Consider the following 20499-nt stretch of genomic DNA (forward strand, 5'->3'; position numbering starts at 1 on the left):
GAAGCTCATGCGTCGCTGTCTCAGAGCAGACATCTCCTTGGCTTTGACCTCTGTTTCAGCCTCCATGTCATCCGACTCGGGGATGGCTGTCTCTGGCTCGACAGTCTGCTCCTTCACTGGTACTGGTTCTTCCAGCACTTTCTCCAGCAAGGGTTCTTCCGGATTAGGGAAGAGTGAACAGGCAGCCTCCACCAAAAGTTCTATAAAGATTATTATATGCAATCTTCATATTTGATATTTATATTGTCATTTTTAAAACATTTACCAATCCTTTCTCACATTTCATAAAGAACTCACTTTTTAGCATCTGTGAAGTTGATGTATAATAAACAGGCAATAGAATCGTATCATATTATTAACGAACTAAAACTTTCAGATTTTTCAGGTTTTTTTTTCCTTCCGTCATTGATGTTTATTTATAATATATATATATATATATATATATATATATATATATATATATATATATATATATATATATATATATATATATATATTTGAAGAGTTTGGTTCCAAAATGCGATAAACGCCATTTTAAAAAAAAATGAGGACGCCAATGAGATTTCCCGCAGAACGCCACATCTCCACTCATCCAATCATAGCGCACCACCGGATATGGAAACATCATAGAACGCGACCTGTTGAGCTGCCCGGCATTTCTTGTAGCCTACTTTGTTAAAATATATCTCGTTTTTCACTCTCAAAGTCTGCTAAAATGAACGGTTTTGATGGTATAGAGGAGCCTGTTCGTATAGCAGTTATACTATTTATGTTAATAGTTATACTATTTTACTATTTATGTCTGTAACGGGTGCGAGGGAGTCGAGGATGCAAAGACGAGGTGCGTTCAAAGGCTACGTGTATTGAGCTTGACGATGGACACACTCACGGCATCTTGAAACAGCTGTCAATCACACTGAACAGTAAACGCTCACGGCGCATCATAACACCAGTAGAATACACTACACAGTACACACTCACGGCATCTTGAAACAGCTGTCAATCACACTGAACAGTAAATGCTCACGGCGCATCATAACACCAGTAGAATACACTACACAGTACACACTCACGGCATCTTGAAACAGCTGTCAATCACACTGAACAGTAAATGCTCACGGCGCATCATAACACCAGTAGCACACACTAAACAGTACACGCTCACGGCTTGCTGACACGGTTTAACACACACAACGAATGTCACGTTAAATACGAGCACCAAACGATACAAACACACACACACTATATACACGTAGCCTAACAAGCACCGCGTGAAACACAAATGTCTAACGAGACAAGTGAACACACACACACACACACACACGGACGTACATACAAAGACACGGAGAACATTAACACACGCTCGAAGAGAGGGGTTCAGGGCTGTAGCGTGACAATGTCTTGTTCGTTAATGAAATGTTTTGAAATTTGTGTTTTTAGGCCCAATGGTCAAACTATTATATTAAGATGTACAATTTACAGTTATGTATTATTGTATTTTGCACATTTTCAGTCAAAATACAAGACAAGGATATACAAGACATTTTGAAAAAAAAACATGGCATGGATTTATTGCGTTTTGCAAAAAAACAAATTGTTTTTTTTAAATAAATCTTTAAATATTAACATCTTGATTTGATTTGTTTGTGTTTTTTAACCTTAGTATGGTATTTGATAGTTTGAAACAGAAAACAGTGGATTTCAGCCTACCACTTTCTTGCTAAAGAAAACATTTTTACTCAAATTAATCAAAATGGATTTATAGCGTTTTGGAACCAAACTCTTCATTTGTTTTATATTCTATATTTTAATATATTGTAATAACCTGCTATGGTCTATGTTCAAACTGGCAAAAGCACTTTATCTTGATGCCATGTTTGTTGTAATTGTTTTTTTTTTTTTTTACTTCAATAAAAAAAAAAATTCACATAATTCCACATGACGTCATAATACCTGCTCTGTCGCCATGACAGCGTCATAACAAATGGGGGTCATTGCATGTACAGTATAATTCCATTCAGTCTGTATATCGATGATGAAGTGGAAGGATATTAAAAGGAGTTGTCTCTGGTGTTGGTGCTGTGGAGGCACCCAAGATGAATCTGACACAGAGGAGGAGCCCAGAAGAGACAAAATTAAAAAGAAAAAAAGAAAAAACAAAGGACAACCAAAACAGGAGACCGACAACACCCCAAGTGAGTAAATGAGTACAATGGCAACGACTTATTTGGGGGCATGCAGGGCTTAATTTGAGCCGGAACAGGATCCGGGAAGTCTTTCATTTTGAAGAAATTTTGTCTTCGTTGAACCAATTAATTGAACAAATAATTATATAAAAGACATTTTTTAAACACAAGATCCACATTCAGGCTTCCTAATGTAGGGTTCATCAGTTTTCAAATTCAAGCACTTGTACAGCAATTTCAAGGTCCATTTTCAATATTTTCCAGCACCTTCAGCTTAATTAAGTTACATATTTATACAAATACACATATGGTCGAAATGATTAGAAATAATTCGTTTTTTGTCACAATAAAAGAGATTAAAAATAATAATAAAAGGTTTTACATTTTTACTGCAACTGTCATGCTATATGATTCATTCACTACTTTAGTGCTACCATTTGAAAACCGATCATGTGAGGTCATGCAAATCTGTATTACATGTAATACTTCGGTGGAGACATTTTTCCAGGATTTTGCTCAGGCTTCCTGGATTGTGTTGATTCTACTAATTTTACCTGGATTGCTAATTAGAAAATCTAGCAAGCTTGAGCAAAATCCTGGTGAGGACTTTTAATCTCTGAACCTGGAATTGACACCACTAGTTATTATCATATAGTACTTAATTAATGTATGTTGAAAAAAACTTTTGTTTTTCCAGAAGAACTTGTGAGTAAAAGTGCTCTGGATGAGGCCTGTGAGGAACTCCTCCACGTTCTCCTGAACGAGACTGAGGACTCTGACAACCCATCTCTAGGTGACTAAGACACATACGCACAGAATCTCAAGCTGCTAACATGTTGGGTTTTAAGACTCGTTTTAAAAATGGGCAGTGAAGGGGCTTGTCTAACATGCAGTGGTAGGTTGTTCCATAATCTAGGAGCAGCGATGGAAAAAGCTCTGTCCCCACTGAGCTTAATTAATTAATTAATTAATTCATACATTAATTAATTAACTTAATTAATGTATGTTGAAAAAAACTTTTGTTTTTCCAGAAGAACTTGTGAGTAAAAGTGCTCTGGATGAGGCCTGTGAGGAACTCCTCCACGTTCTCCTGGACGAGACTGAGGACTCTGACAACCCATCTCTAGGTGACTAAGACACATTCATACAGAATCTCAAGCTGCTAACATGTTGGGTTTTAAGACTTGTTTTAAAAATGGGCAGTGAAGGGGCTTGTCTAACATGCAGTGGTAGGTTGTTCCATAATCTAGGAGCAGCGATGGAAAAAGCTCTATCCCCACTGAGCTTACGCTTTGACCTCGGGACCTCCAGCGACAGCTGACCTGAGGCACCGAGCGGTGGTGTGGGGATGGAGCAGCTTGGCGTAATATAAGCTTATATTAACACAATTAAGATGAAAAACTATTTGTATGGTGAACAAATGTATGATGAAAAAATATTTGAAAAAAGGTTCTCAGGGTGATGTCTTCAAGGACCTTGACGACATTCAACTGGACTTCCCTGTGGTGTCTTGCAACCCACCTCTAGGTGAGCAAGAGACATTCTATTGATATCAATGCCTCATAATCCTACATTAACACAGGTTTGATAGAAGTATCTGCCAACAGACTATTGAAAACTCCACCTCCTGCAGCCAAATGTCTTTGGCCGTAAGCATGTCCACCAAGTTCTGCCACTTAACTTCTGGCGTCTCCTGCCACAAGGCATATGGTGTCACATGCATCCCTGTAGGGAAGAGCAGGGCTGGCTTTGTAATTCACTGAATGATGGAAAATATTTATTACAAAAAAAAACTATATGCACTTGAACTTACGACTATTAATATATTTTGATTTAAGCTTCACTTCAAATGTTTCTTCTTGGGGATTGAAGTGTGAGGGTGAGTGAAAGATTACGTGCATGGGTTGGGTTAGAATATGCGTATGTCTTTGTGCTTCTGATTTGTCAAAATGTCCTCAGACTGTGGCATGAATGTTCATCACAAGTGCCAAACTAAAGTGGCTAATGTTTGTGGCATCAACCAGAATGTCAGCCAGGTGAGTCTGGATGTGTAAAAATGTACTGTACATCTCTATAGACGCGTCTCCATGTGGCCATCTGTGTGAGGGTTCGAATTCTCGCCCCCCGTCCCGGATCAGCCACCAGACACGCATAACTGCCGAGCACTTCACGTTCCACAAAGTACTGGGCCAGGGAGGCTATGGCAAGGTAGAGTCTTCCCCTTCCTCCACACACGCACTGACTCTGTGCCTCTCTTCGCTTCTCCTGACTATTCACTTATCATTTTTACACGTCTGTCCTTTTGCCCTTCTATTGTTAAATACTATCTCCACAGGAATAGACCAAATAAGCACTATTCCATCAAATCTTCATATTTCATGGGTGTGTGTGTGTGTGTGTTTTTCTTTCACTCTGGTCTGTTTGTCTATTTCTCTCCCTTGGTCCCTGCTCAGGTTTTTCTGGCTGAACTCAAGTGCAGTGGGGATTGGTTTGCCGTGAAATCCTTGAAGAAAGACAAGGTGCTGAAGGATGATGATGTAGAGGACACCATGGTGGAGAAGCGGGTGCTAGCACTGGCGTGGGACAACCCCTTCCTTACTCACCTTTACTCCACCTTTCAGACCAAGGTAGCAAAAAACAAATGAAAGGTTATATTATACAGTTCCTCCACCTCTCAGTCAACAGTAATGGGATGTCCAGCAGGACTCTTTTGTATAGGCAGTAATAAACCACACCAGGCATTGTCACAACTTTTTTTACTGTAACTTATACTTCATGGAATCACTGTAGTATTTAAATGATTGTTGAGTCAGTAATTCCGCTTGTACTCATACCAAAGTGTTTATGGCATTGTCTGCGTGTTAGGAACACTTGTTCTTTGTGATGGAATATTTGAATGGAGGTGACCTGAACTTCCACATAGAGGAGAAAGGACGCTTTGACCTCTACAGAGCCACGTGAGGCAACACACACACACACACACAATGATGTTTTTTTGTATGTCTTATATAAATATAAACGTAGGTGTGTGTAATTATAGTCCGGTCTGATGGCTCCTGGTTTGTTTCTTCCTTCCAGATTCTATGCAGCTGAAATCATGTGTGGACTGCAGTTCCTTCATGGAAAAAGCATCATCCACAGGTTACACACACAAACAAAGCTAAATGGACATTCTGTACTTTCACCTTTACTGTTCTTGTCTACTATACCACATTTTTGCCACATTTTTATATTTCTCTCCTGCATTAGGGATCTCAAGTCGGATAATGTTATGCTAGACAGAGATGGTCATATAAAGATAGCTGATTTTGGCTTGTGTAAAGAAAATGTTTTTGGTGACAATCTTGCCACAACCATCTGTGGGACACCACAGTACATGGCCCCTGAGGTATGAGATCATCAAATGAATTTGACATTGAATGTTCTCACCTGTAGCAATGTCAATGTAATTCAGTATGCCCTCTTGGAGACCAAAGAATGTGTGTGTGTGTGTGTGTGTGTGTGTGTGTAGATCATTCTGGGTGAGGAGTATTCATTTTCCGTGGACTGGTGGTCATTTGGTGTGCTCGTATACGAGATGCTGATTGGTGATCTTCCATTCGATGGAGATGATGAATATGAACTTTATGAGTCCATCCTTAACGATACACCTCACTTCCCTCACTGGATCACTGTGGATACCAGAGACATGCTAAAACGAGTAAGTATGCACAAAACCACACCTGATGACATTAATAATAGTAATAATAATAATACTTCACAACCAAGACAAACAGAGCTTTGCTATTATGCATTTAGAAAGGAGACACACTGAGATATTTCTATTATAAATAATATTCTTGCTTTTGGTTTTCTTCCATGAACAAAGCTATTTGAGCGAGACCCTTCTCGTAGACTGGGTGTTGTGGGTAACATCAGAGGTCAGTCGTTCTTCAAGTCCGTTGACTGGTCTGCTCTGGAGAGGAGAAAACTTGAACCCCCTTACAAGCCAAAAGTGGTATGAGCTTTCTTTCCATCTCTTACAGTCCTCTCTCATTCCTGTTTTTTAATTTTTTTACTTTTCATACTGTATGCTTATAGAGCAAATTGCAAAAATACAGATACTGAAATGCAGCCTGTTCATCATGTGATTTGCTTCCATTCTCCTCCACCCACAGACATCACCCAATGACTGCAGCAACTTCGACCAGGAGATTTTAAGTGAGGAGCCCCACCTGTCCCAGTGTGAGGAAGGTTCGGTTGACGCAATGGACCAGAGTGCCTTTGCTGGCTTTTCCTTCATGAACCAGAGCATGGAGCATCTCCTGCAGAAGTGATGGTCAACCTGCTCCACGTCCACATTTGTACTGCATCTTTTTCTGCCATGTTATGATTAAACGATACAGCCAGTGTTTTTGTGTGTCACTGACATGTGTCCACTAGCTCCCTCCCTTCTCAAAACAAAACCTGTATTATGGGCATGGATTTTAGAATACACACAAGATCAGGGGTGATTCACAGAGGTGTCAACTGGCCATAACTGCTCCTCCAGGTTATATATTCCATTTTAGGCAATATTTGATAAACCCTTGCCAAATCCATGTAGATTTTTTGTTCCAGTAACCATTCATTATTGTAATTCAAAAACATTAGATAATCGCTCATTGTGTCCATGAACACCACTGATAACACCTTTAGAGTATGGGTATAAATATATAGATTATGTACAGTTGAAGTCAGAACATGCATGTTATACTCTCTTGCTTTGTATTGTGAGTTTGCATGGGTATATCTAATTTAAGCATATGTGCATATGGTGTAAAAAGTTTCATTTTTGTGTGCATAAAGCTTAAAAAGGAAATAAATACAATGCATTTTAAAATCTATTGTAATGACACAAACGCTGAGGCGAGCAGGGTTTAACCTTATACTGCAGATTCGCACACCCGGTGGCCATTTTTAACATTTTTGACATAGTTCACATTAAAACTAGATATCTCAAGTTGTACATATAGGAAAATTATCATTCATGGCTCAAACTGAAGTAGGCAGTTGGGGGAACATATTAATACACTTCAGTATCATATTCACATAATTTGGTTTATTTTAGAGCCTCTATTGCAGATGCTAATATGCCAGGAATGTCACAAATGCTGACTTGAACTTGAACATGACTGGAATGTATATTCACATAGTTATTCAAATTAGGTATCAGAAATTACAATAAATTTCGCTAGGGTCTTTTCTAACAACACAGAAAAAATGGAGCAAATCCATGCAAGCATTGAAAAGTTATTCAGCTTTATCCAAGGTATGTCAAGTGCACCACACCCATGTCTAAATATGCCACACCCAACACACACCATTAGCCAACTAAGCTAACATGCCAACAAATTCCTTACACGAAACCGAGGAGCTACGACAAACAACAATGCTGCACATATTACAGCAAGACCAGAAAATTCCAATGACTAAATTTCATGTCCAAATATGAACGTTATGATATCATATTTATGTCCAATATAGTCCGACAGCATAAGCTAGGTTACCGTAGCCAACTCCGGTAGCATCCGACACGATACAGAGTGCTGCAGCACTCAAACGCTCTAAAACTGTTTATAATCTAACGCTTAGTTAATGTTTAGTATTAGAATATATATTTTGTACAATATCGCTTATGAAAAATTATCCATTGTTACTCACAGTACGTAGAATCGCGTCGTAGCCGGTGTACCGTCTTACTTCCGGGTTGGCGAAAATTCCGAAAATTGCTCATATATTCCACACAAAGTAATCCGTTTATGTTCAAAAGTATCCACAATCCGCATAAAAACGAACAAAATAATCCATGGCTGCTTCAGTTTCGCCGAACAGTGTGTTCTGGGGAGCTTAGCTTAGGTTAGCAAAGGGTTAGCTTATGTTGCTATGCTAGCGGCCGAAATTGGAAATGAAGCGCCAGTTTCCGAGGGCTCAATTTAAAAATATACTTGACCAATCATGTCATATGAGGGCTGGCTAGCTTCGGAAGGATGTACACTATTGGTTAGAACAGCTTTCAATCACTTCTGAGGCGCCAGCTTGTCTCTGTGGGCTTATTGGTTCACCCTCCCCCCCTCCCCTTCGCACCTCGCCGTGGGAGAGGTTGTAAAACCTGTCACTCAAAGTCACTACCCCACTTTAGACCAATAAAAACCACTCAAATCAAAGCAGAACCGCTGCAGCTTTGTAATGAGGGGTCAAATCAGCGTTAAGAATGCTTCTGTGACGCTTAGGGGGCAGATTTGTCGGAGTGTCTCATTCAGGAAGCGGATTTTGGAAAATTTTGCAGTGAGGTGAGCAAGCTTTTTAAGGTACTTAACCACAACGGATCTACGCTGTTAAGGTCTTAAATTAAAGCCTTATTAGTAAACGATTTTTAGGTGACAAAACATTAAGACATTTCACAACATAAATATGTTTTGTAAACGGATATGTCGGGAGACCCCCCCGCGGGGTGCACTTTTGTGGTCAACTTCAAAGCCGGATATCTCGCGATCGGCTGCACGTAGACGGCTGAAACTCGGTAGGCATGTAGATGGGATAGGAAATTTTGATTTAAGCGCTTTTGTTCGGAGATTCATTAATGTTTAATATGTTTTATATCGCCGTAAAGGAGCTGGGCCCGCCGGCGGGCCCACTAGGGGGCGCTTCTGCATATAGCTGGAGTGTTAACATAGAGGGTACGAGGGTAACTAGGCATACTAATTAAAATACAACTAACACAAATCAAGAACTAACAACCAGACAGGATAACTCGGATAACAAAAGACAACTTACAAGGCAGGAATACACACACAACCAGGATTACCACCACAATGACTTCCAAAGAGGGACTGAAACACAGGGAGTACAAGTACCAAACACATCAAGACAAACTAGAAACACTTGAGCTGAAAGCAAGGAAGGAGGAAAAGACAAGACAAGGTGAAGACACGGACCGGACTCACTGGGGAACGGATCTAAACAAGGTTACACAGAAGACATGGACAGGACTGAAATGTGCCATATTTTGTCAATTGTGATTTTTACACCCCAATCAAAATTTGTCCTCCGCTTTTAACCCATCTGTGCAGTCAGAACACACACACACACACTAGTGATTACTAGGGTGGGCAGCCCTAGCCTGGCACCCGGGGAGCAGTTGGGGTTAGGTGCCTTGCTCAAGGGCACCTCAGTCATGGCCTGTCTGGGAATCAAACCCACGACCCTCCGGTCACAAGACCAGTTCCCTAACCGCCAGGCCATGACTGCCCGTATATATGTGCACTGTGTGAAACTGACTGACTGCAGGGAACACAGACAGGGGTGTGACAGACAGAGGGAAAGCATAGAAACAGGGCGGGATAAACAGACAAGGAAAACACAGGCACATGGAACAGGGGACCGGAGTGACAGCTAGAGAGGGGGGCGTAGCCCTACGTGACATGTATATTAACCATGCATATTTGCACAGGTTAACATTTAAATAAGTGTAAAATCTTTTTGTCTTATACTGTATATGTGTATGGTGTATAGTGGAAAGATATATATATATTTGGTATAGGCTCTCTTGGCTTTAAAGTCAAAGTCAAATTTATTTATATAGCGCTTTTCACAACACACGTTGTCACAAAGCAGCTTTACACTCGTATAGGTCCAGATCCCTAATGAGCAAGCCAAAGGCGACAGTGGCGAGGAAAAACTCCCTATAGCAGACGTACTCAACTGGCGGACCGCGGTCCGGATCCGGACCCGAACGCAGTCCTGTCCGGACCCAATCTCATTCCTGATTAACTGGATACGGACAAAAAAAAAACATATTTATAATTTATGACGGGAGAATTCATTTTAAACCGGAGCATTTATTTCAGGGCTATTGAAAAAACACTCCGTCACGAGTGTTACGTTCAACGCCCCCCCCCGCACAACAATTTACGTTCGCCAACCCCGCCGCCCCGGACCTCAGGTCACAGTTATCTGCCAAAATTGGACCGCGGAAAAATTTAGTTGAGTACCCCTGCCCTATAGGGTGGGGATTAGGAAGAAACCTCGGGAGGACCAAGACTCAAAAGGGAACCCATCCTCCATTGGGCATCCTCCTGTTGGCTCCCTCTGGTGGCCGGTGGTGGTATGGCACTGCGGACAACCCTTACAACTTTAGGGAGGACTTCATGAAATATTCTAATGCTTATACCTCATATTTCCATCACAAAAACAAAAAGCACAACTCCAGGGACATGGGAAAACCCGTAGCATTTGATAAAGTTGTTAAAGGTATAAAAATTAATTTGGGGGTAGACTGCATTATGTTTAACATTTGAAAAGTGTTACCTATTTCCGTAGGATTTACAGAATTTATATTGTTTGCATTTTTGCATAATCAATATAGTGATGAGTACTGGGGACGCAAAAGACACCGAATTGTTTGAACGACCCTATTACTGTCACGCCAGGCCGGCCCAGATCCTCTGGGGAGGAGCCCATCTCACGTCACTGTTCTTGAGCTAATCTGAAGACCACATGAAGTTTGGATGTTTGTATTGTTTGACTGCAAAAAGTTGACGACCTCTTCGCACTATACGCTTCAGCATCCACTGACCCCACTCCATCAGTTTACGTGGGATACCACTTTGTGGCTGAGTTGCTGTTGTTCCCAAACACTTCCATTTTCTTATAGTACAGCGGACAGTTGACTGTGGAATATTTAGGAGTGAGGAAATTTCATGACTGGATTTATTGTACAGATGGTGTCCTATCACAGTTCCACGCTGGAATTCACTGAGCTCAGGAGACTGACCCATTCTTTCACAAATGTTTGTAAAAACATCTGCATAGGTGCTAAATTTTATACATCTGTGGCCATGGAAGTGATTGGAACATCTGATTCCAATAATTTGGATGGGAGAGTGAATACTTTGGGCAATATAGTGTATTTTTCCACATGAGAAATACTGTGCATTGTATTAACATATCTGTTTGCATAGTCAGTTGTTAAGGAAGCAATGAAATTAAGAAAATGAACTTAACTACGCTCTTGCAACCTTAAGACAATGAAATGAATATTATGATTTAACATTTACTTTTTCGTATACACACTGGTTCCTACTACTACTAATTCAGAACCAGTTTGCTTACACAACTGATGAAGGACCTATGTCCAAAATGTCCTGTTTTTTTTAAAGTTTGTGTACTTCACAAATTCTATCATAATCTATCAGAATATATCATGATCAATGATAGGGTGTGTGATGAAGGGTGATGAAGATCAGAGAAACACTGTCTGAAATCTTCTGTTTCTCTGGAAACCTTTAATTCAGTTGGCAAGAAGTAGAAATTAATTGGCTAAATATTTGAGAGTATATTGTAGTACATGTTAAATAGATTTCAGTGTATATGCATTTCTATACTATGAAGTTGTAGAGCTTTTAATCCTTATGGCTAGGTTAGAAATTCAATAGTAAAAATGCACTTTATTAGAATCATTAAAACACATTTTTAACAGATTCAGTTCTCATTGTGTTCCGTACTGTGTTCTACGTGGTTGTGATAATAAAGATCTACTTGACTAAAAGATTGACAGAAAACCGTTTGAGCAATTAAAACGTATTTAGTTGCAATTAGCACACTCTGTAGACACTCAATACATTCACTATAAATAATGTTCACTCAGTAAAAAATCATGACATCACCTTGACAAACTTACAAGTATCCTTTGATAACACAGGGCTTCCAACGCACCCAATATCAGCTGCTCAGCAGCATACGATCCCAACAGACACCTGCCACTTTCTCTCTGTCCGGCTTGCAGTGCAAAGGCAAAAAATTCAAGGTTGCTCTTGTATTTCCCCAGCTAAGTACATGTTGTGGTGCAGCGTGTCTTTAGGAGGCATGTGCTCTGAAGCTCATGCGTCGCTGTCTCAGAGCAGACATCTCCTTGGCTTTGACCTCTGTTTCAGCCTCCATGTCATCCGACTCGGGGATGGCTGTCTCTGGCTCGACAGTCTGCTCCTTCACTGGTACTGGTTCTTCCAGCACTTTCTCCAGCAAGGGTTCTTCCGGTGTAACGACGGTGGTAGGGACGCACACACCGTGTTAGAGAGAGCGAGAGAGAGGTGGAACCAAGTGCCACAATAAATAACAGAACTAAAAGGAGCGCCTGAATAAACACGGACTGCTCAACGCGTAAAAAGAAATAAGGCAAAAACAAGGACGTCAGGGGAAGGAGCTGACTAATAGCAAAAAGGCTATTCAAACAAAAAACCCTTCCCATACGAACAGCAACGGGATAGGAAGGTAAACAGGTTGAGGAAAACTTGAGGGAGGTCAGTGAGGGACGCAGGAGAGGACTTGAAAAAAGACAGAGAAGAGAGATAGGTGGCGAGACACCTAAAGAGGCAAACGCTGCAAAACAGAGTAAGAGAGAGGCTGAGAGCGTAACGGCATAACCACAACGAATCAGCAATGATCTGTCTCCACTGGCTTCCTTAAGAAGCCATGGCAACAGGTGAGACAGATCATTGCTGATTGCGTTGCCGGAGTCTAGGACTGGCTCGGGTGCCCCTTGTGGATGTAGACGGCACGGCATCCGAGCCAGCCCTGACATCCGGATTACGGAAGAGTGAACAGGCAGCCTCCACCAAAAGTTCTATAAAGATTATTATATGCAATCTTCATGTTTGATATTTATATTGTCATTTTTAAAACATTTACCAATCCTTTCTCACATTTCATAAAGAACTCACTTTTTAGCATCTGTGAAGTTGATGTATAATAAACAGGCAATAGAATCGTATCATATTATTAACGAACTAAAACTTTCAGATTTTTCAGGTTTTTTTTTCCTTCCGTCATTGATGTTTATTTATAATATATATATATATATATATATATATATATATATATATATATATATATATATATATATATATATATATATGCCATTTAAAAAAAAAATGAGAACGCCAATGAGATTTCCCGCAGAACGCCACATCTCCACTCATCCAATCACAGCGCACCACCGGATATGGAAACATCATAGAACGCGACCTGTTGAGCCGCCCGGCATTTCTTGTAGCCTACTTTGTTAAAATATATCTCGTTTTTCACTCTCAAAGTCTGCTAAAATGAACGGTTTTGATGGTATAGAGGAGCCTGTTCGTATAGCAGTTATACTATTTATGTTAATAGTTATACTATTTTACTATTTATGTCTGTAACGGGTGCGAGGGAGTCGAGGATGCAAAGACGAGGTGCGTTCAAAGGCTACGTGTATTGAGCTTGACGATGGACACACTCACGGCATCTTGAAACAGCTGTCAATCACACTGAACAGTAAACGCTCACGGCGCATCATAACACCAGTAGAATACACTACACAGTACACACTCACGGCATCTTGAAACAGCTGTCAATCACACTGAACAGTAAATGCTCACGGCGCATCATAACACCAGTAGAATACACTACACAGTACACACTCACGGCATCTTGAAACAGCTGTCAATCACACTGAACAGTAAATGCTCACGGCGCATCATAACACCAGTAGCACACACTAAACAGTACACGCTCACGGCTTGCTGACACGGTTTAACACACACAACTAATGTCACGTTAAATACGAGCACCAAACGATACAAACACACACACTATATACACGTAGCCTAACAAGCACCGCGTGAAACACAAATGTCTAACGAGACAAGTGAACACACACACACACACACACACACACGGACGTACATACAAAGACACGGAGAACATTAACACACGCTCGAAGAGAGGGGTTCAGGGCTGTAGCGTGACAATGTCTTGTTCGTTAATGAAATGTTTTGAAATTTGTGTTTTTAGGCCCAATGGTCAAACTATTATATTAAGATGTACAATTAACAGTTATGTGTTATTGTATTTTGCACATTTTCAGTCAAAATACAAGACAAGGATATACAAGACATTTTGAAAAAAAAACATGGCATGGATTTATTGCGTTTTGCGAAAAAACAAATTGTTTTTTTAAAATAAATCTTTAAATATTAACATCTTGATTTGATTTGTTTGTGTTTTTTAACCTTAGTATGGTATTTGATAGTTTGAAACAGAAAACAGTGGATTTCAGCCTACCACTTTCTTGCTAAAGAAAACATTTTTACTCAAATTAATCAAAATGGATATATAGCGTTTTGGAACCAAACTCTTCATTTGTTTTATATTCTATATTTTAATATATTGTAATAACCTGCTATGGTCTACGTTCAAACTGGCAAAAGCACTTTATCTTGATGCCATGTTTGTTGTAATTGTTTTTTTTTTTTTTTACTTCAATAAAAAAAAAAATTCACATAATTCCACATGACGTCATAATACCTGCTCTGTCGCCATGACAGCGTCATAACAAATGGGGGTCATTGCATGTACAGTATAATTCCATTCAGTCTGTATATCGATGATGAAGTGGAAGGATATTAAAAGGAGTTGTCTCTGGTGTTGGTGCTGTGGAGGCACCCAAGATGAATCTGACACAGAGGAGGAGCCCAGAAGAGACAAAATTAAAAAGAAAAAAAGAAAAAACAAAGGACAACCAAAACAGGAGACCGACAACACCCCAAGTGAGTAAATGAGTACAATGGCAACGACTTATTTGGGGGCATGCAGGGCTTAATTTGAGCCGGAACAGGATCCGGGAAGTCTTTCATTTTGAAGAAATTTTGTCTGCGTTGAACCAATTAATTGAACAAATAATTATATAAAAGACATTTTTTAAACACAAGATCCACATTCAGGCTTCCTAAATCACAATAAGAGCTCTCCCTTTTAGCAATGCCTTTCCGCGTCTCCCCCATAAACCAGTTATACTTTCGCGCGTGATCGTAGCGCGCGACTCCGCCCACCTCGCGCGAACCTCCGCGAACGGCGGACGCGTTTATGAGCGTTTATCCTCTGACCACATGACTTCGCACTATTACAAAGGTATTATGTCTAAATATCTAGTTAGGACAAAACTAGAGTGCTCAATGTACTAAGTTATAATCACTATAACTCCCGAATATCTTCTGTAGCGTCTTTAAACGTGTGCAAACGAGGGGACTCGGAATTTGGCACAACACATGATGGTTTGAAAAAAATTCTCCATCGTGCCTGCTGGTTGCATGTGCTAAATGAAAATGAGCACTTTCTTCTTTGATTTACAACTTTAACTACCACCTGATTAACTTTCTGCTCCACTTTCTGCTGAAGAAACATCTACAGAAAAGCCGCACCTCAGTATAAGTCGCATGGTTCAAAGCGTGAGGGAATAAGTAACGGCTTATAGTCCGGAAAATACGTGTAGCAATCGCGGGGGCTCCGCTGTGGCGTGTCGAGGTCGTTCCGCTCTTCAGCGCTGTGTTTTGCGCTGTTATGTTTGTAGGGTTCATCAGTTTTCAAATTCAAGCACTTGTACAGCAATTTCAAGGTCCATTTTCAATATTTTCCAGCACCTTCAGCTTAATTAAGTTACATATTTATACAAATACACATATGGTCGAAATGATTAGAAATAATTCGTTTTTTGTCACAATAAAAGAGATTAAAAATAATAATAAAAGGTTTTACATTTTTACTGCAACTGTCATGCTATATGATTCATTCACTACTTTAGTGCTACCATTTGAAAACCGATCATGTGAGGTCATGCAAATCTGTATTACATGTAATACTTCGGTGGAGACATTTTTCCAGGATTTTGCTCAGGCTTCCTGGATTGTGTTGATTCTACTAATTTTACCTGGATTGCTAATTAGAAAATCTAGCAAGCTTGAGCAAAATCCTGGTGAGGACTTTTAATCTCTGAACCTGGAATTGACACCACTAGTTATTATCATATAGTACTTAATTAATGTATGTTGAAAAAAACTTTTGTTTTTCCAGAAGAACTTGTGAGTAAAAGTGCTCTGGATGAGGCCTGTGAGGAACTCCTCCACGTTCTCCTGAACGAGACTGAGGACTCTGACAACCCATCTCTAGGTGACTAAGACACATTCATACAGAATCTCAAGCTGCTAACATGTTGGGTTTTAAGACTTGTTTTAAAAATGGGCAGTGAAGGGGCTTGTCTAACATGCAGTGGTAGGTTGTTCCATAATCTAGGAGCAGCGATGGAAAAAGCTCTGTCCCCACTGAGCTTAATTAATTAATTAATTAATTAATTCATACATTAATTAATTAACTTAATTAATGTATGTTGAAAAAAACTTTTGTTTTTCCAGAAGAACTTGTGAGTAAAAGTGCTCTGGATGAGGCCTGTGAGGAACTCCTCCACGTTCTCCTGGACGAGACTGAGGACTCTGACAACCCATCTCTAGGTGACTAAGACACATTCATACAGAATCTCAAGCTGCTAACATGTTGGGTTTTAAGACTTGTTTTAAAAATGGGCAGTGAAGGGGCTTGTCTAACATGCAGTGGTAGGTTGTTCCATAATCTAGGAGCAGCGATGGAAAAAGCTCTATCCCCACTGAGCTTACGCTTTGACCTCGGGACCTCCAGCGACAGCTGACCTGAGGCACCGAGCGGTGGTGTGGGGATGGAGCAGCTTGGCGTAATATAAGCTTATATTAACACAATTAAGATGAAAAACTATTTGTATGGTGAACAAATGTATGATGAAAAAATATTTGAAAAAAGGTTCTCAGGATGATGTCTTCAAGGACCTTGACGACATTCAACTGGACTTCCCTGTGGTGTCTTGCAACCCACCTCTAGGTGAGCAAGAGACATTCTATTGATATCAATGCCTCATAATCCTACATTAACACAGGTTTGATAGAAGTATCTGCCAACAGACTATTGAAAACTCCACCTCCTGCAGCCAAATGTCTTTGGCCGTAAGCATGTCCACCAAGTTCTGCCACTTAACTTCTGGCGTCTCCTGCCACAAGGCATATGGTGTCACATGCATCCCTGTAGGGAAGAGCAGGGCTGGCTTTGTAATTCACTGAATGATGGAAAATATTTATTACAAAAAAAAACTATATGCACTTGAACTTACAACTATTAATATATTTTGATTTAAGCTTCACTTCAAATGTTTCTTCTTGGGGATTGAAGTGTGAGGGTGAGTGAAAGATTACGTGCATGGGTTGGGTTAGAATATGCGTATGTCTTTGTGCTTCTGATTTGTCAAAATGTCCTCAGACTGTGGCATGAATGTTCATCACAAGTGCCAAACTAAAGTGACTAATGTTTGTGGCATCAACCAGAATGTCAGCCAGGTGAGTCTGGATGTGTAAAAATGTACTGTACATCTCTATAGACGCGTCTCCATGTGGCCATCTGTGTGAGGGTTCGAATTCTCGCCCCCCGTCCCGGATCAGCCACCAGACACGCATGACTGCCGAGCACTTCACGTTCCACAAAGTACTGGGCCAGGGAGGCTATGGCAAGGTAGAGTCTTCCCCTTCCTCCACACACGCACTGACTCTGTGTCTCTCTTCGCTTCTCCTGACTATTCACTTATCATTTTTACACGTCTGTCCTTTTGCCCTTCTATTGTTAAATACTATCTCCACAGGAATAGACCAAATAAGCACTATTCCATCAAATCTTCATATTTCATGGGTGTGTGTGTGTGTGTGTGTGTTTTTCTTTCACTCTGGTCTGTTTGTCTATTTCTCTCCCTTGGTCCCTGCTCAGGTTTTTCTGGCTGAACTCAAGTGCAGTGGGGATTGGTTTGCCGTGAAATCCTTGAAGAAAGACAAGGTGCTGAAGGATGATGATGTAGAGGACACCATGGTGGAGAAGCGGGTGCTAGCACTGGCGTGGGACAACCCCTTCCTTACTCACCTTTACTCCACCTTTCAGACCAAGGTAGCAAAAAACAAATGAAAGGTTATATTATACAGTTCCTCCACCTCTCAGTCAACAGTAATGGGATGTCCAGCAGGACTCTTTTGTATAGGCAGTAATAAACCACACCAGGCATTGTCACAACTTTTTTTACTGTAACTTATACTTCATGGAATCACTGTAGTATTTAAATGATTGTTGAGTCAGTAATTCCGCTTGTACTCATACCAAAGTGTTTATGGCATTGTCTGCGTGTTAGGAACACTTGTTCTTTGTGATGGAATATTTGAATGGAGGTGACCTGAACTTCCACATAGAGGAGAAAGGACGCTTTGACCTCTACAGAGCCACGTGAGGCAACACACACACACACACACAATGATGTTTTTTTGTATGTCTTATATAAATATAAACGTAGGTGTGTGTAATTATAGTCCGGTCTGATGGCTCCTGGTTTGTTTCTTCCTTCCAGATTCTATGCAGCTGAAATCGTGTGTGGACTGCAGTTCCTTCATGGAAAAAGCATCATCCACAGGTTACACACACAAACAAAGCTAAATGGACATTCTGTACTTTCACCTTTACTGTTCTTGTTTACTAAACCACATTTTTGCCACATTTTTGTATTTCTCTCCTGCATTAGGGATCTCAAGTCGGATAATGTTATGCTAGACAGAGATGGTCATATAAAGATAGCTGATTTTGGCTTGTGTAAAGAAAATGTTTTTGGTGACAATCTTGCCACAACCATCTGTGGGACACCACAGTACATGGCCCCTGAGGTATGAGATCATCAAATGAATTTGACATTGAATGTTCTCACCTGTAGCAATGTCAATGTAATTCAGTATGCCCTCTTGGAGACCAAAGAATGTGTGTGTGTGTGTGTGTGTGTGTGTGTGTGTGTAGATCATTCTGGGTGAGGAGTATTCATTTTCCGTGGACTGGTGGTCATTTGGTGTGCTCGTATACGAGATGCTGATTGGTGATCTTCCATTCGATGGAGATGATGAATATGAACTTTATGAGTCCATCCTTAACGATACACCTCACTTCCCTCACTGGATCACTGTGGATACCAGAGACATGCTAAAACGAGTAAGTATGCACAAAACCACACCTGATGACATTAATAATAGTAATAATAATAATACTTCACAACCAAGACAAACAGAGCTTTGCTATTATGCATTTAGAAAGGAGACACACTGAGATATTTCTATTATAAATAATATTCTTGCTTTTGGTTTTCTTCCATGAACAAAGCTATTTGAGCGAGACCCTTCTCGTAGACTGGGTGTTGTGGGTAACATCAGAGGTCAGTCGTTCTTCAAGTCCGTTGACTGGTCTGCTCTGGAGAGGAGAAAACTTGAACCCCCTTACAAGCCAAAAGTGGTATGAGCTTTCTTTCCATCTCTTACAGTCCTCTCTCATTCCTGTTTTTTAATTTTTTTACTTTTCATACTGTATGCTTATAGAGCAAATTGCAAAAATACAGATACTGAAATGCAGCCTGTTCATCATGTGATTTGCTTCCATTCTCCTCCACCCACAGACATCACCCAATGACTGCAGCAACTTCGACCAGGAGATTTTAAGTGAGGAGCCCCACCTGTCCCAGTGTGAGGAAGGTTCGGTTGACGCAATGGACCAGAGTGCCTTTGCTGGCTTTTCCTTCATGAACCAGAGCATGGAGCATCTCCTGCAGAAGTGATGGTCAACCTGCTCCACGTCCACATTTGTACTGCATCTTTTTCTGCCATGTTATGATTAAACGATACAGCCAGTGTTTTTGTGTGTCACTGACATGTGTCCACTAGCTCCCTCCCTTCTCAAAACAAAACCTGTATTATGGGCATGGATTTTAGAATACACACAAGATCAGGGGTGATTCACAGAGGTGTCAACTGGCCATAACTGCTCCTCCAGGTTATATATTCCATTTTAGGCAATATTTGATAAACCCTTGCCAAATCCATGTAGATTTTTTGTTCCAGTAACCATTCATTATTGTAATTCAAAAACATTAGATAATCGCTCATTGTGTCCATGAACACCACTGATAACACCTTTAGAGTATGGGTATAAATATATAGATTATGTACAGTTGAAGTCAGAACATGCATGTTATACTCTCTTGCTTTGTATTGTGAGTTTGCATGGGTATATCTAATTTAAGCATATGTGCATATGGTGTAAAAAGTTTCATTTTTGTGTGCATAAAGCTTAAAAAGGAAATAAATACAATGCATTTTAAAATCTATTGTAATGACACAAACGCTGAGGCGAGCAGGGTTTAATAGCTGGAGTGTTAACATAGAGGGTACGAGGGTAACTAGGCATACTAATTAAAATACAACTAACACAAATCAAGAACTAACAACCAGACAGGATAACTCGGATAACAAAAGACAACTTACAAGGCAGGAATACACACACAACCAGGATTACCACCACAATGACTTCCAAAGAGGGACTGAAACACAGGGAGTAC

General features: G+C 40.3%; 2 protein-coding genes across 7 annotated transcripts; both read left to right on the top strand.

Moving 5' to 3' along the window:
* The first annotated feature begins 2005 nt into the window (after nucleotides 1–2005).
* Nucleotides 2006–6788, top strand: LOC143484905 (protein kinase C delta type-like). 4 transcript variants are annotated; one of them, XM_076983955.1, is made up of 11 exons: nucleotides 2006–2195; nucleotides 2884–2979; nucleotides 3218–3713; nucleotides 4264–4394; nucleotides 4640–4813; nucleotides 5052–5143; nucleotides 5265–5327; nucleotides 5436–5574; nucleotides 5698–5886; nucleotides 6055–6183; nucleotides 6344–6779. In XM_076983955.1, exons 3-11 carry the CDS (start codon nucleotides 3596–3598, stop codon nucleotides 6500–6502), a joined length of 1194 nt encoding a protein of 397 aa, XP_076840070.1. In that variant the 5' UTR covers nucleotides 2006–2195; nucleotides 2884–2979; nucleotides 3218–3595; the 3' UTR covers nucleotides 6503–6779. The 4 variants fall into 4 exon arrangements, with proteins under 4 accessions (XP_076840070.1, XP_076840066.1, XP_076840069.1 ...); XM_076983951.1 differs by having other exon boundaries at nucleotides 5265–5574; nucleotides 6344–6788; XM_076983954.1 differs by lacking the exon at nucleotides 2006–2195 and adding an exon at nucleotides 2414–2428 and having other exon boundaries at nucleotides 5265–5574; nucleotides 6344–6788.
* A 7834-nt stretch (nucleotides 6789–14622) lies between these two features.
* Nucleotides 14623–19995, top strand: LOC143485204 (protein kinase C delta type-like). 3 transcript variants are annotated; one of them, XM_076984539.1, is made up of 12 exons: nucleotides 14623–14788; nucleotides 16089–16184; nucleotides 16427–16522; nucleotides 16845–16922; nucleotides 17473–17603; nucleotides 17853–18026; nucleotides 18265–18356; nucleotides 18478–18540; nucleotides 18649–18787; nucleotides 18915–19103; nucleotides 19272–19400; nucleotides 19561–19982. In XM_076984539.1, exons 1-12 carry the CDS (start codon nucleotides 14626–14628, stop codon nucleotides 19717–19719), a joined length of 1509 nt encoding a protein of 502 aa, XP_076840654.1. In that variant the 5' UTR covers nucleotides 14623–14625; the 3' UTR covers nucleotides 19720–19982. The 3 variants fall into 3 exon arrangements, with proteins under 3 accessions (XP_076840654.1, XP_076840655.1, XP_076840657.1); XM_076984540.1 differs by lacking the exon at nucleotides 14623–14788 and adding an exon at nucleotides 15315–15633 and having other exon boundaries at nucleotides 18478–18787; nucleotides 19561–19995; XM_076984542.1 differs by lacking the exon at nucleotides 14623–14788 and adding an exon at nucleotides 15319–15580 and having other exon boundaries at nucleotides 16427–16922; nucleotides 18478–18787; nucleotides 19561–19980.
* The last annotated feature ends 504 nt before the right edge of the window (nucleotides 19996–20499 follow it).

Source organism: Brachyhypopomus gauderio, chromosome 21, assembly GCF_052324685.1.
Source record: "Brachyhypopomus gauderio isolate BG-103 chromosome 21, BGAUD_0.2, whole genome shotgun sequence".
Taxonomy (NCBI): domain Eukaryota; kingdom Metazoa; phylum Chordata; class Actinopteri; order Gymnotiformes; family Hypopomidae; genus Brachyhypopomus; species Brachyhypopomus gauderio.

Excerpts from the sequence above, each read along its gene's own strand:
- LOC143484905 (XM_076983951.1), top strand. The coding sequence starts at position 3,596 with ATGGTGAACAAATGTATGATGAAAAAATATTTGAAAAAAGGTTCTCAG. Across the intron at positions 5,575-5,697 it reads CACAGTACATGGCCCCTGAG|ATCATTCTGGGTGAGGAGTA; the intron begins GTATGAGATCAT and ends GTGTGTGTGTAG. Across the intron at positions 6,184-6,343 it reads CCCCTTACAAGCCAAAAGTG|ACATCACCCAATGACTGCAG; the intron begins GTATGAGCTTTC and ends CTCCACCCACAG.
- LOC143485204 (XM_076984539.1), top strand. The coding sequence starts at position 14,626 with ATGATGAAGTGGAAGGATATTAAAAGGAGTTGTCTCTGGTGTTGGTGC. Across the intron at positions 14,789-16,088 it reads GGAGACCGACAACACCCCAA|AAGAACTTGTGAGTAAAAGT; the intron begins GTGAGTAAATGA and ends TTGTTTTTCCAG. Across the intron at positions 16,523-16,844 it reads CTCTGACAACCCATCTCTAG|GTTCTCAGGATGATGTCTTC; the intron begins GTGACTAAGACA and ends ATTTGAAAAAAG.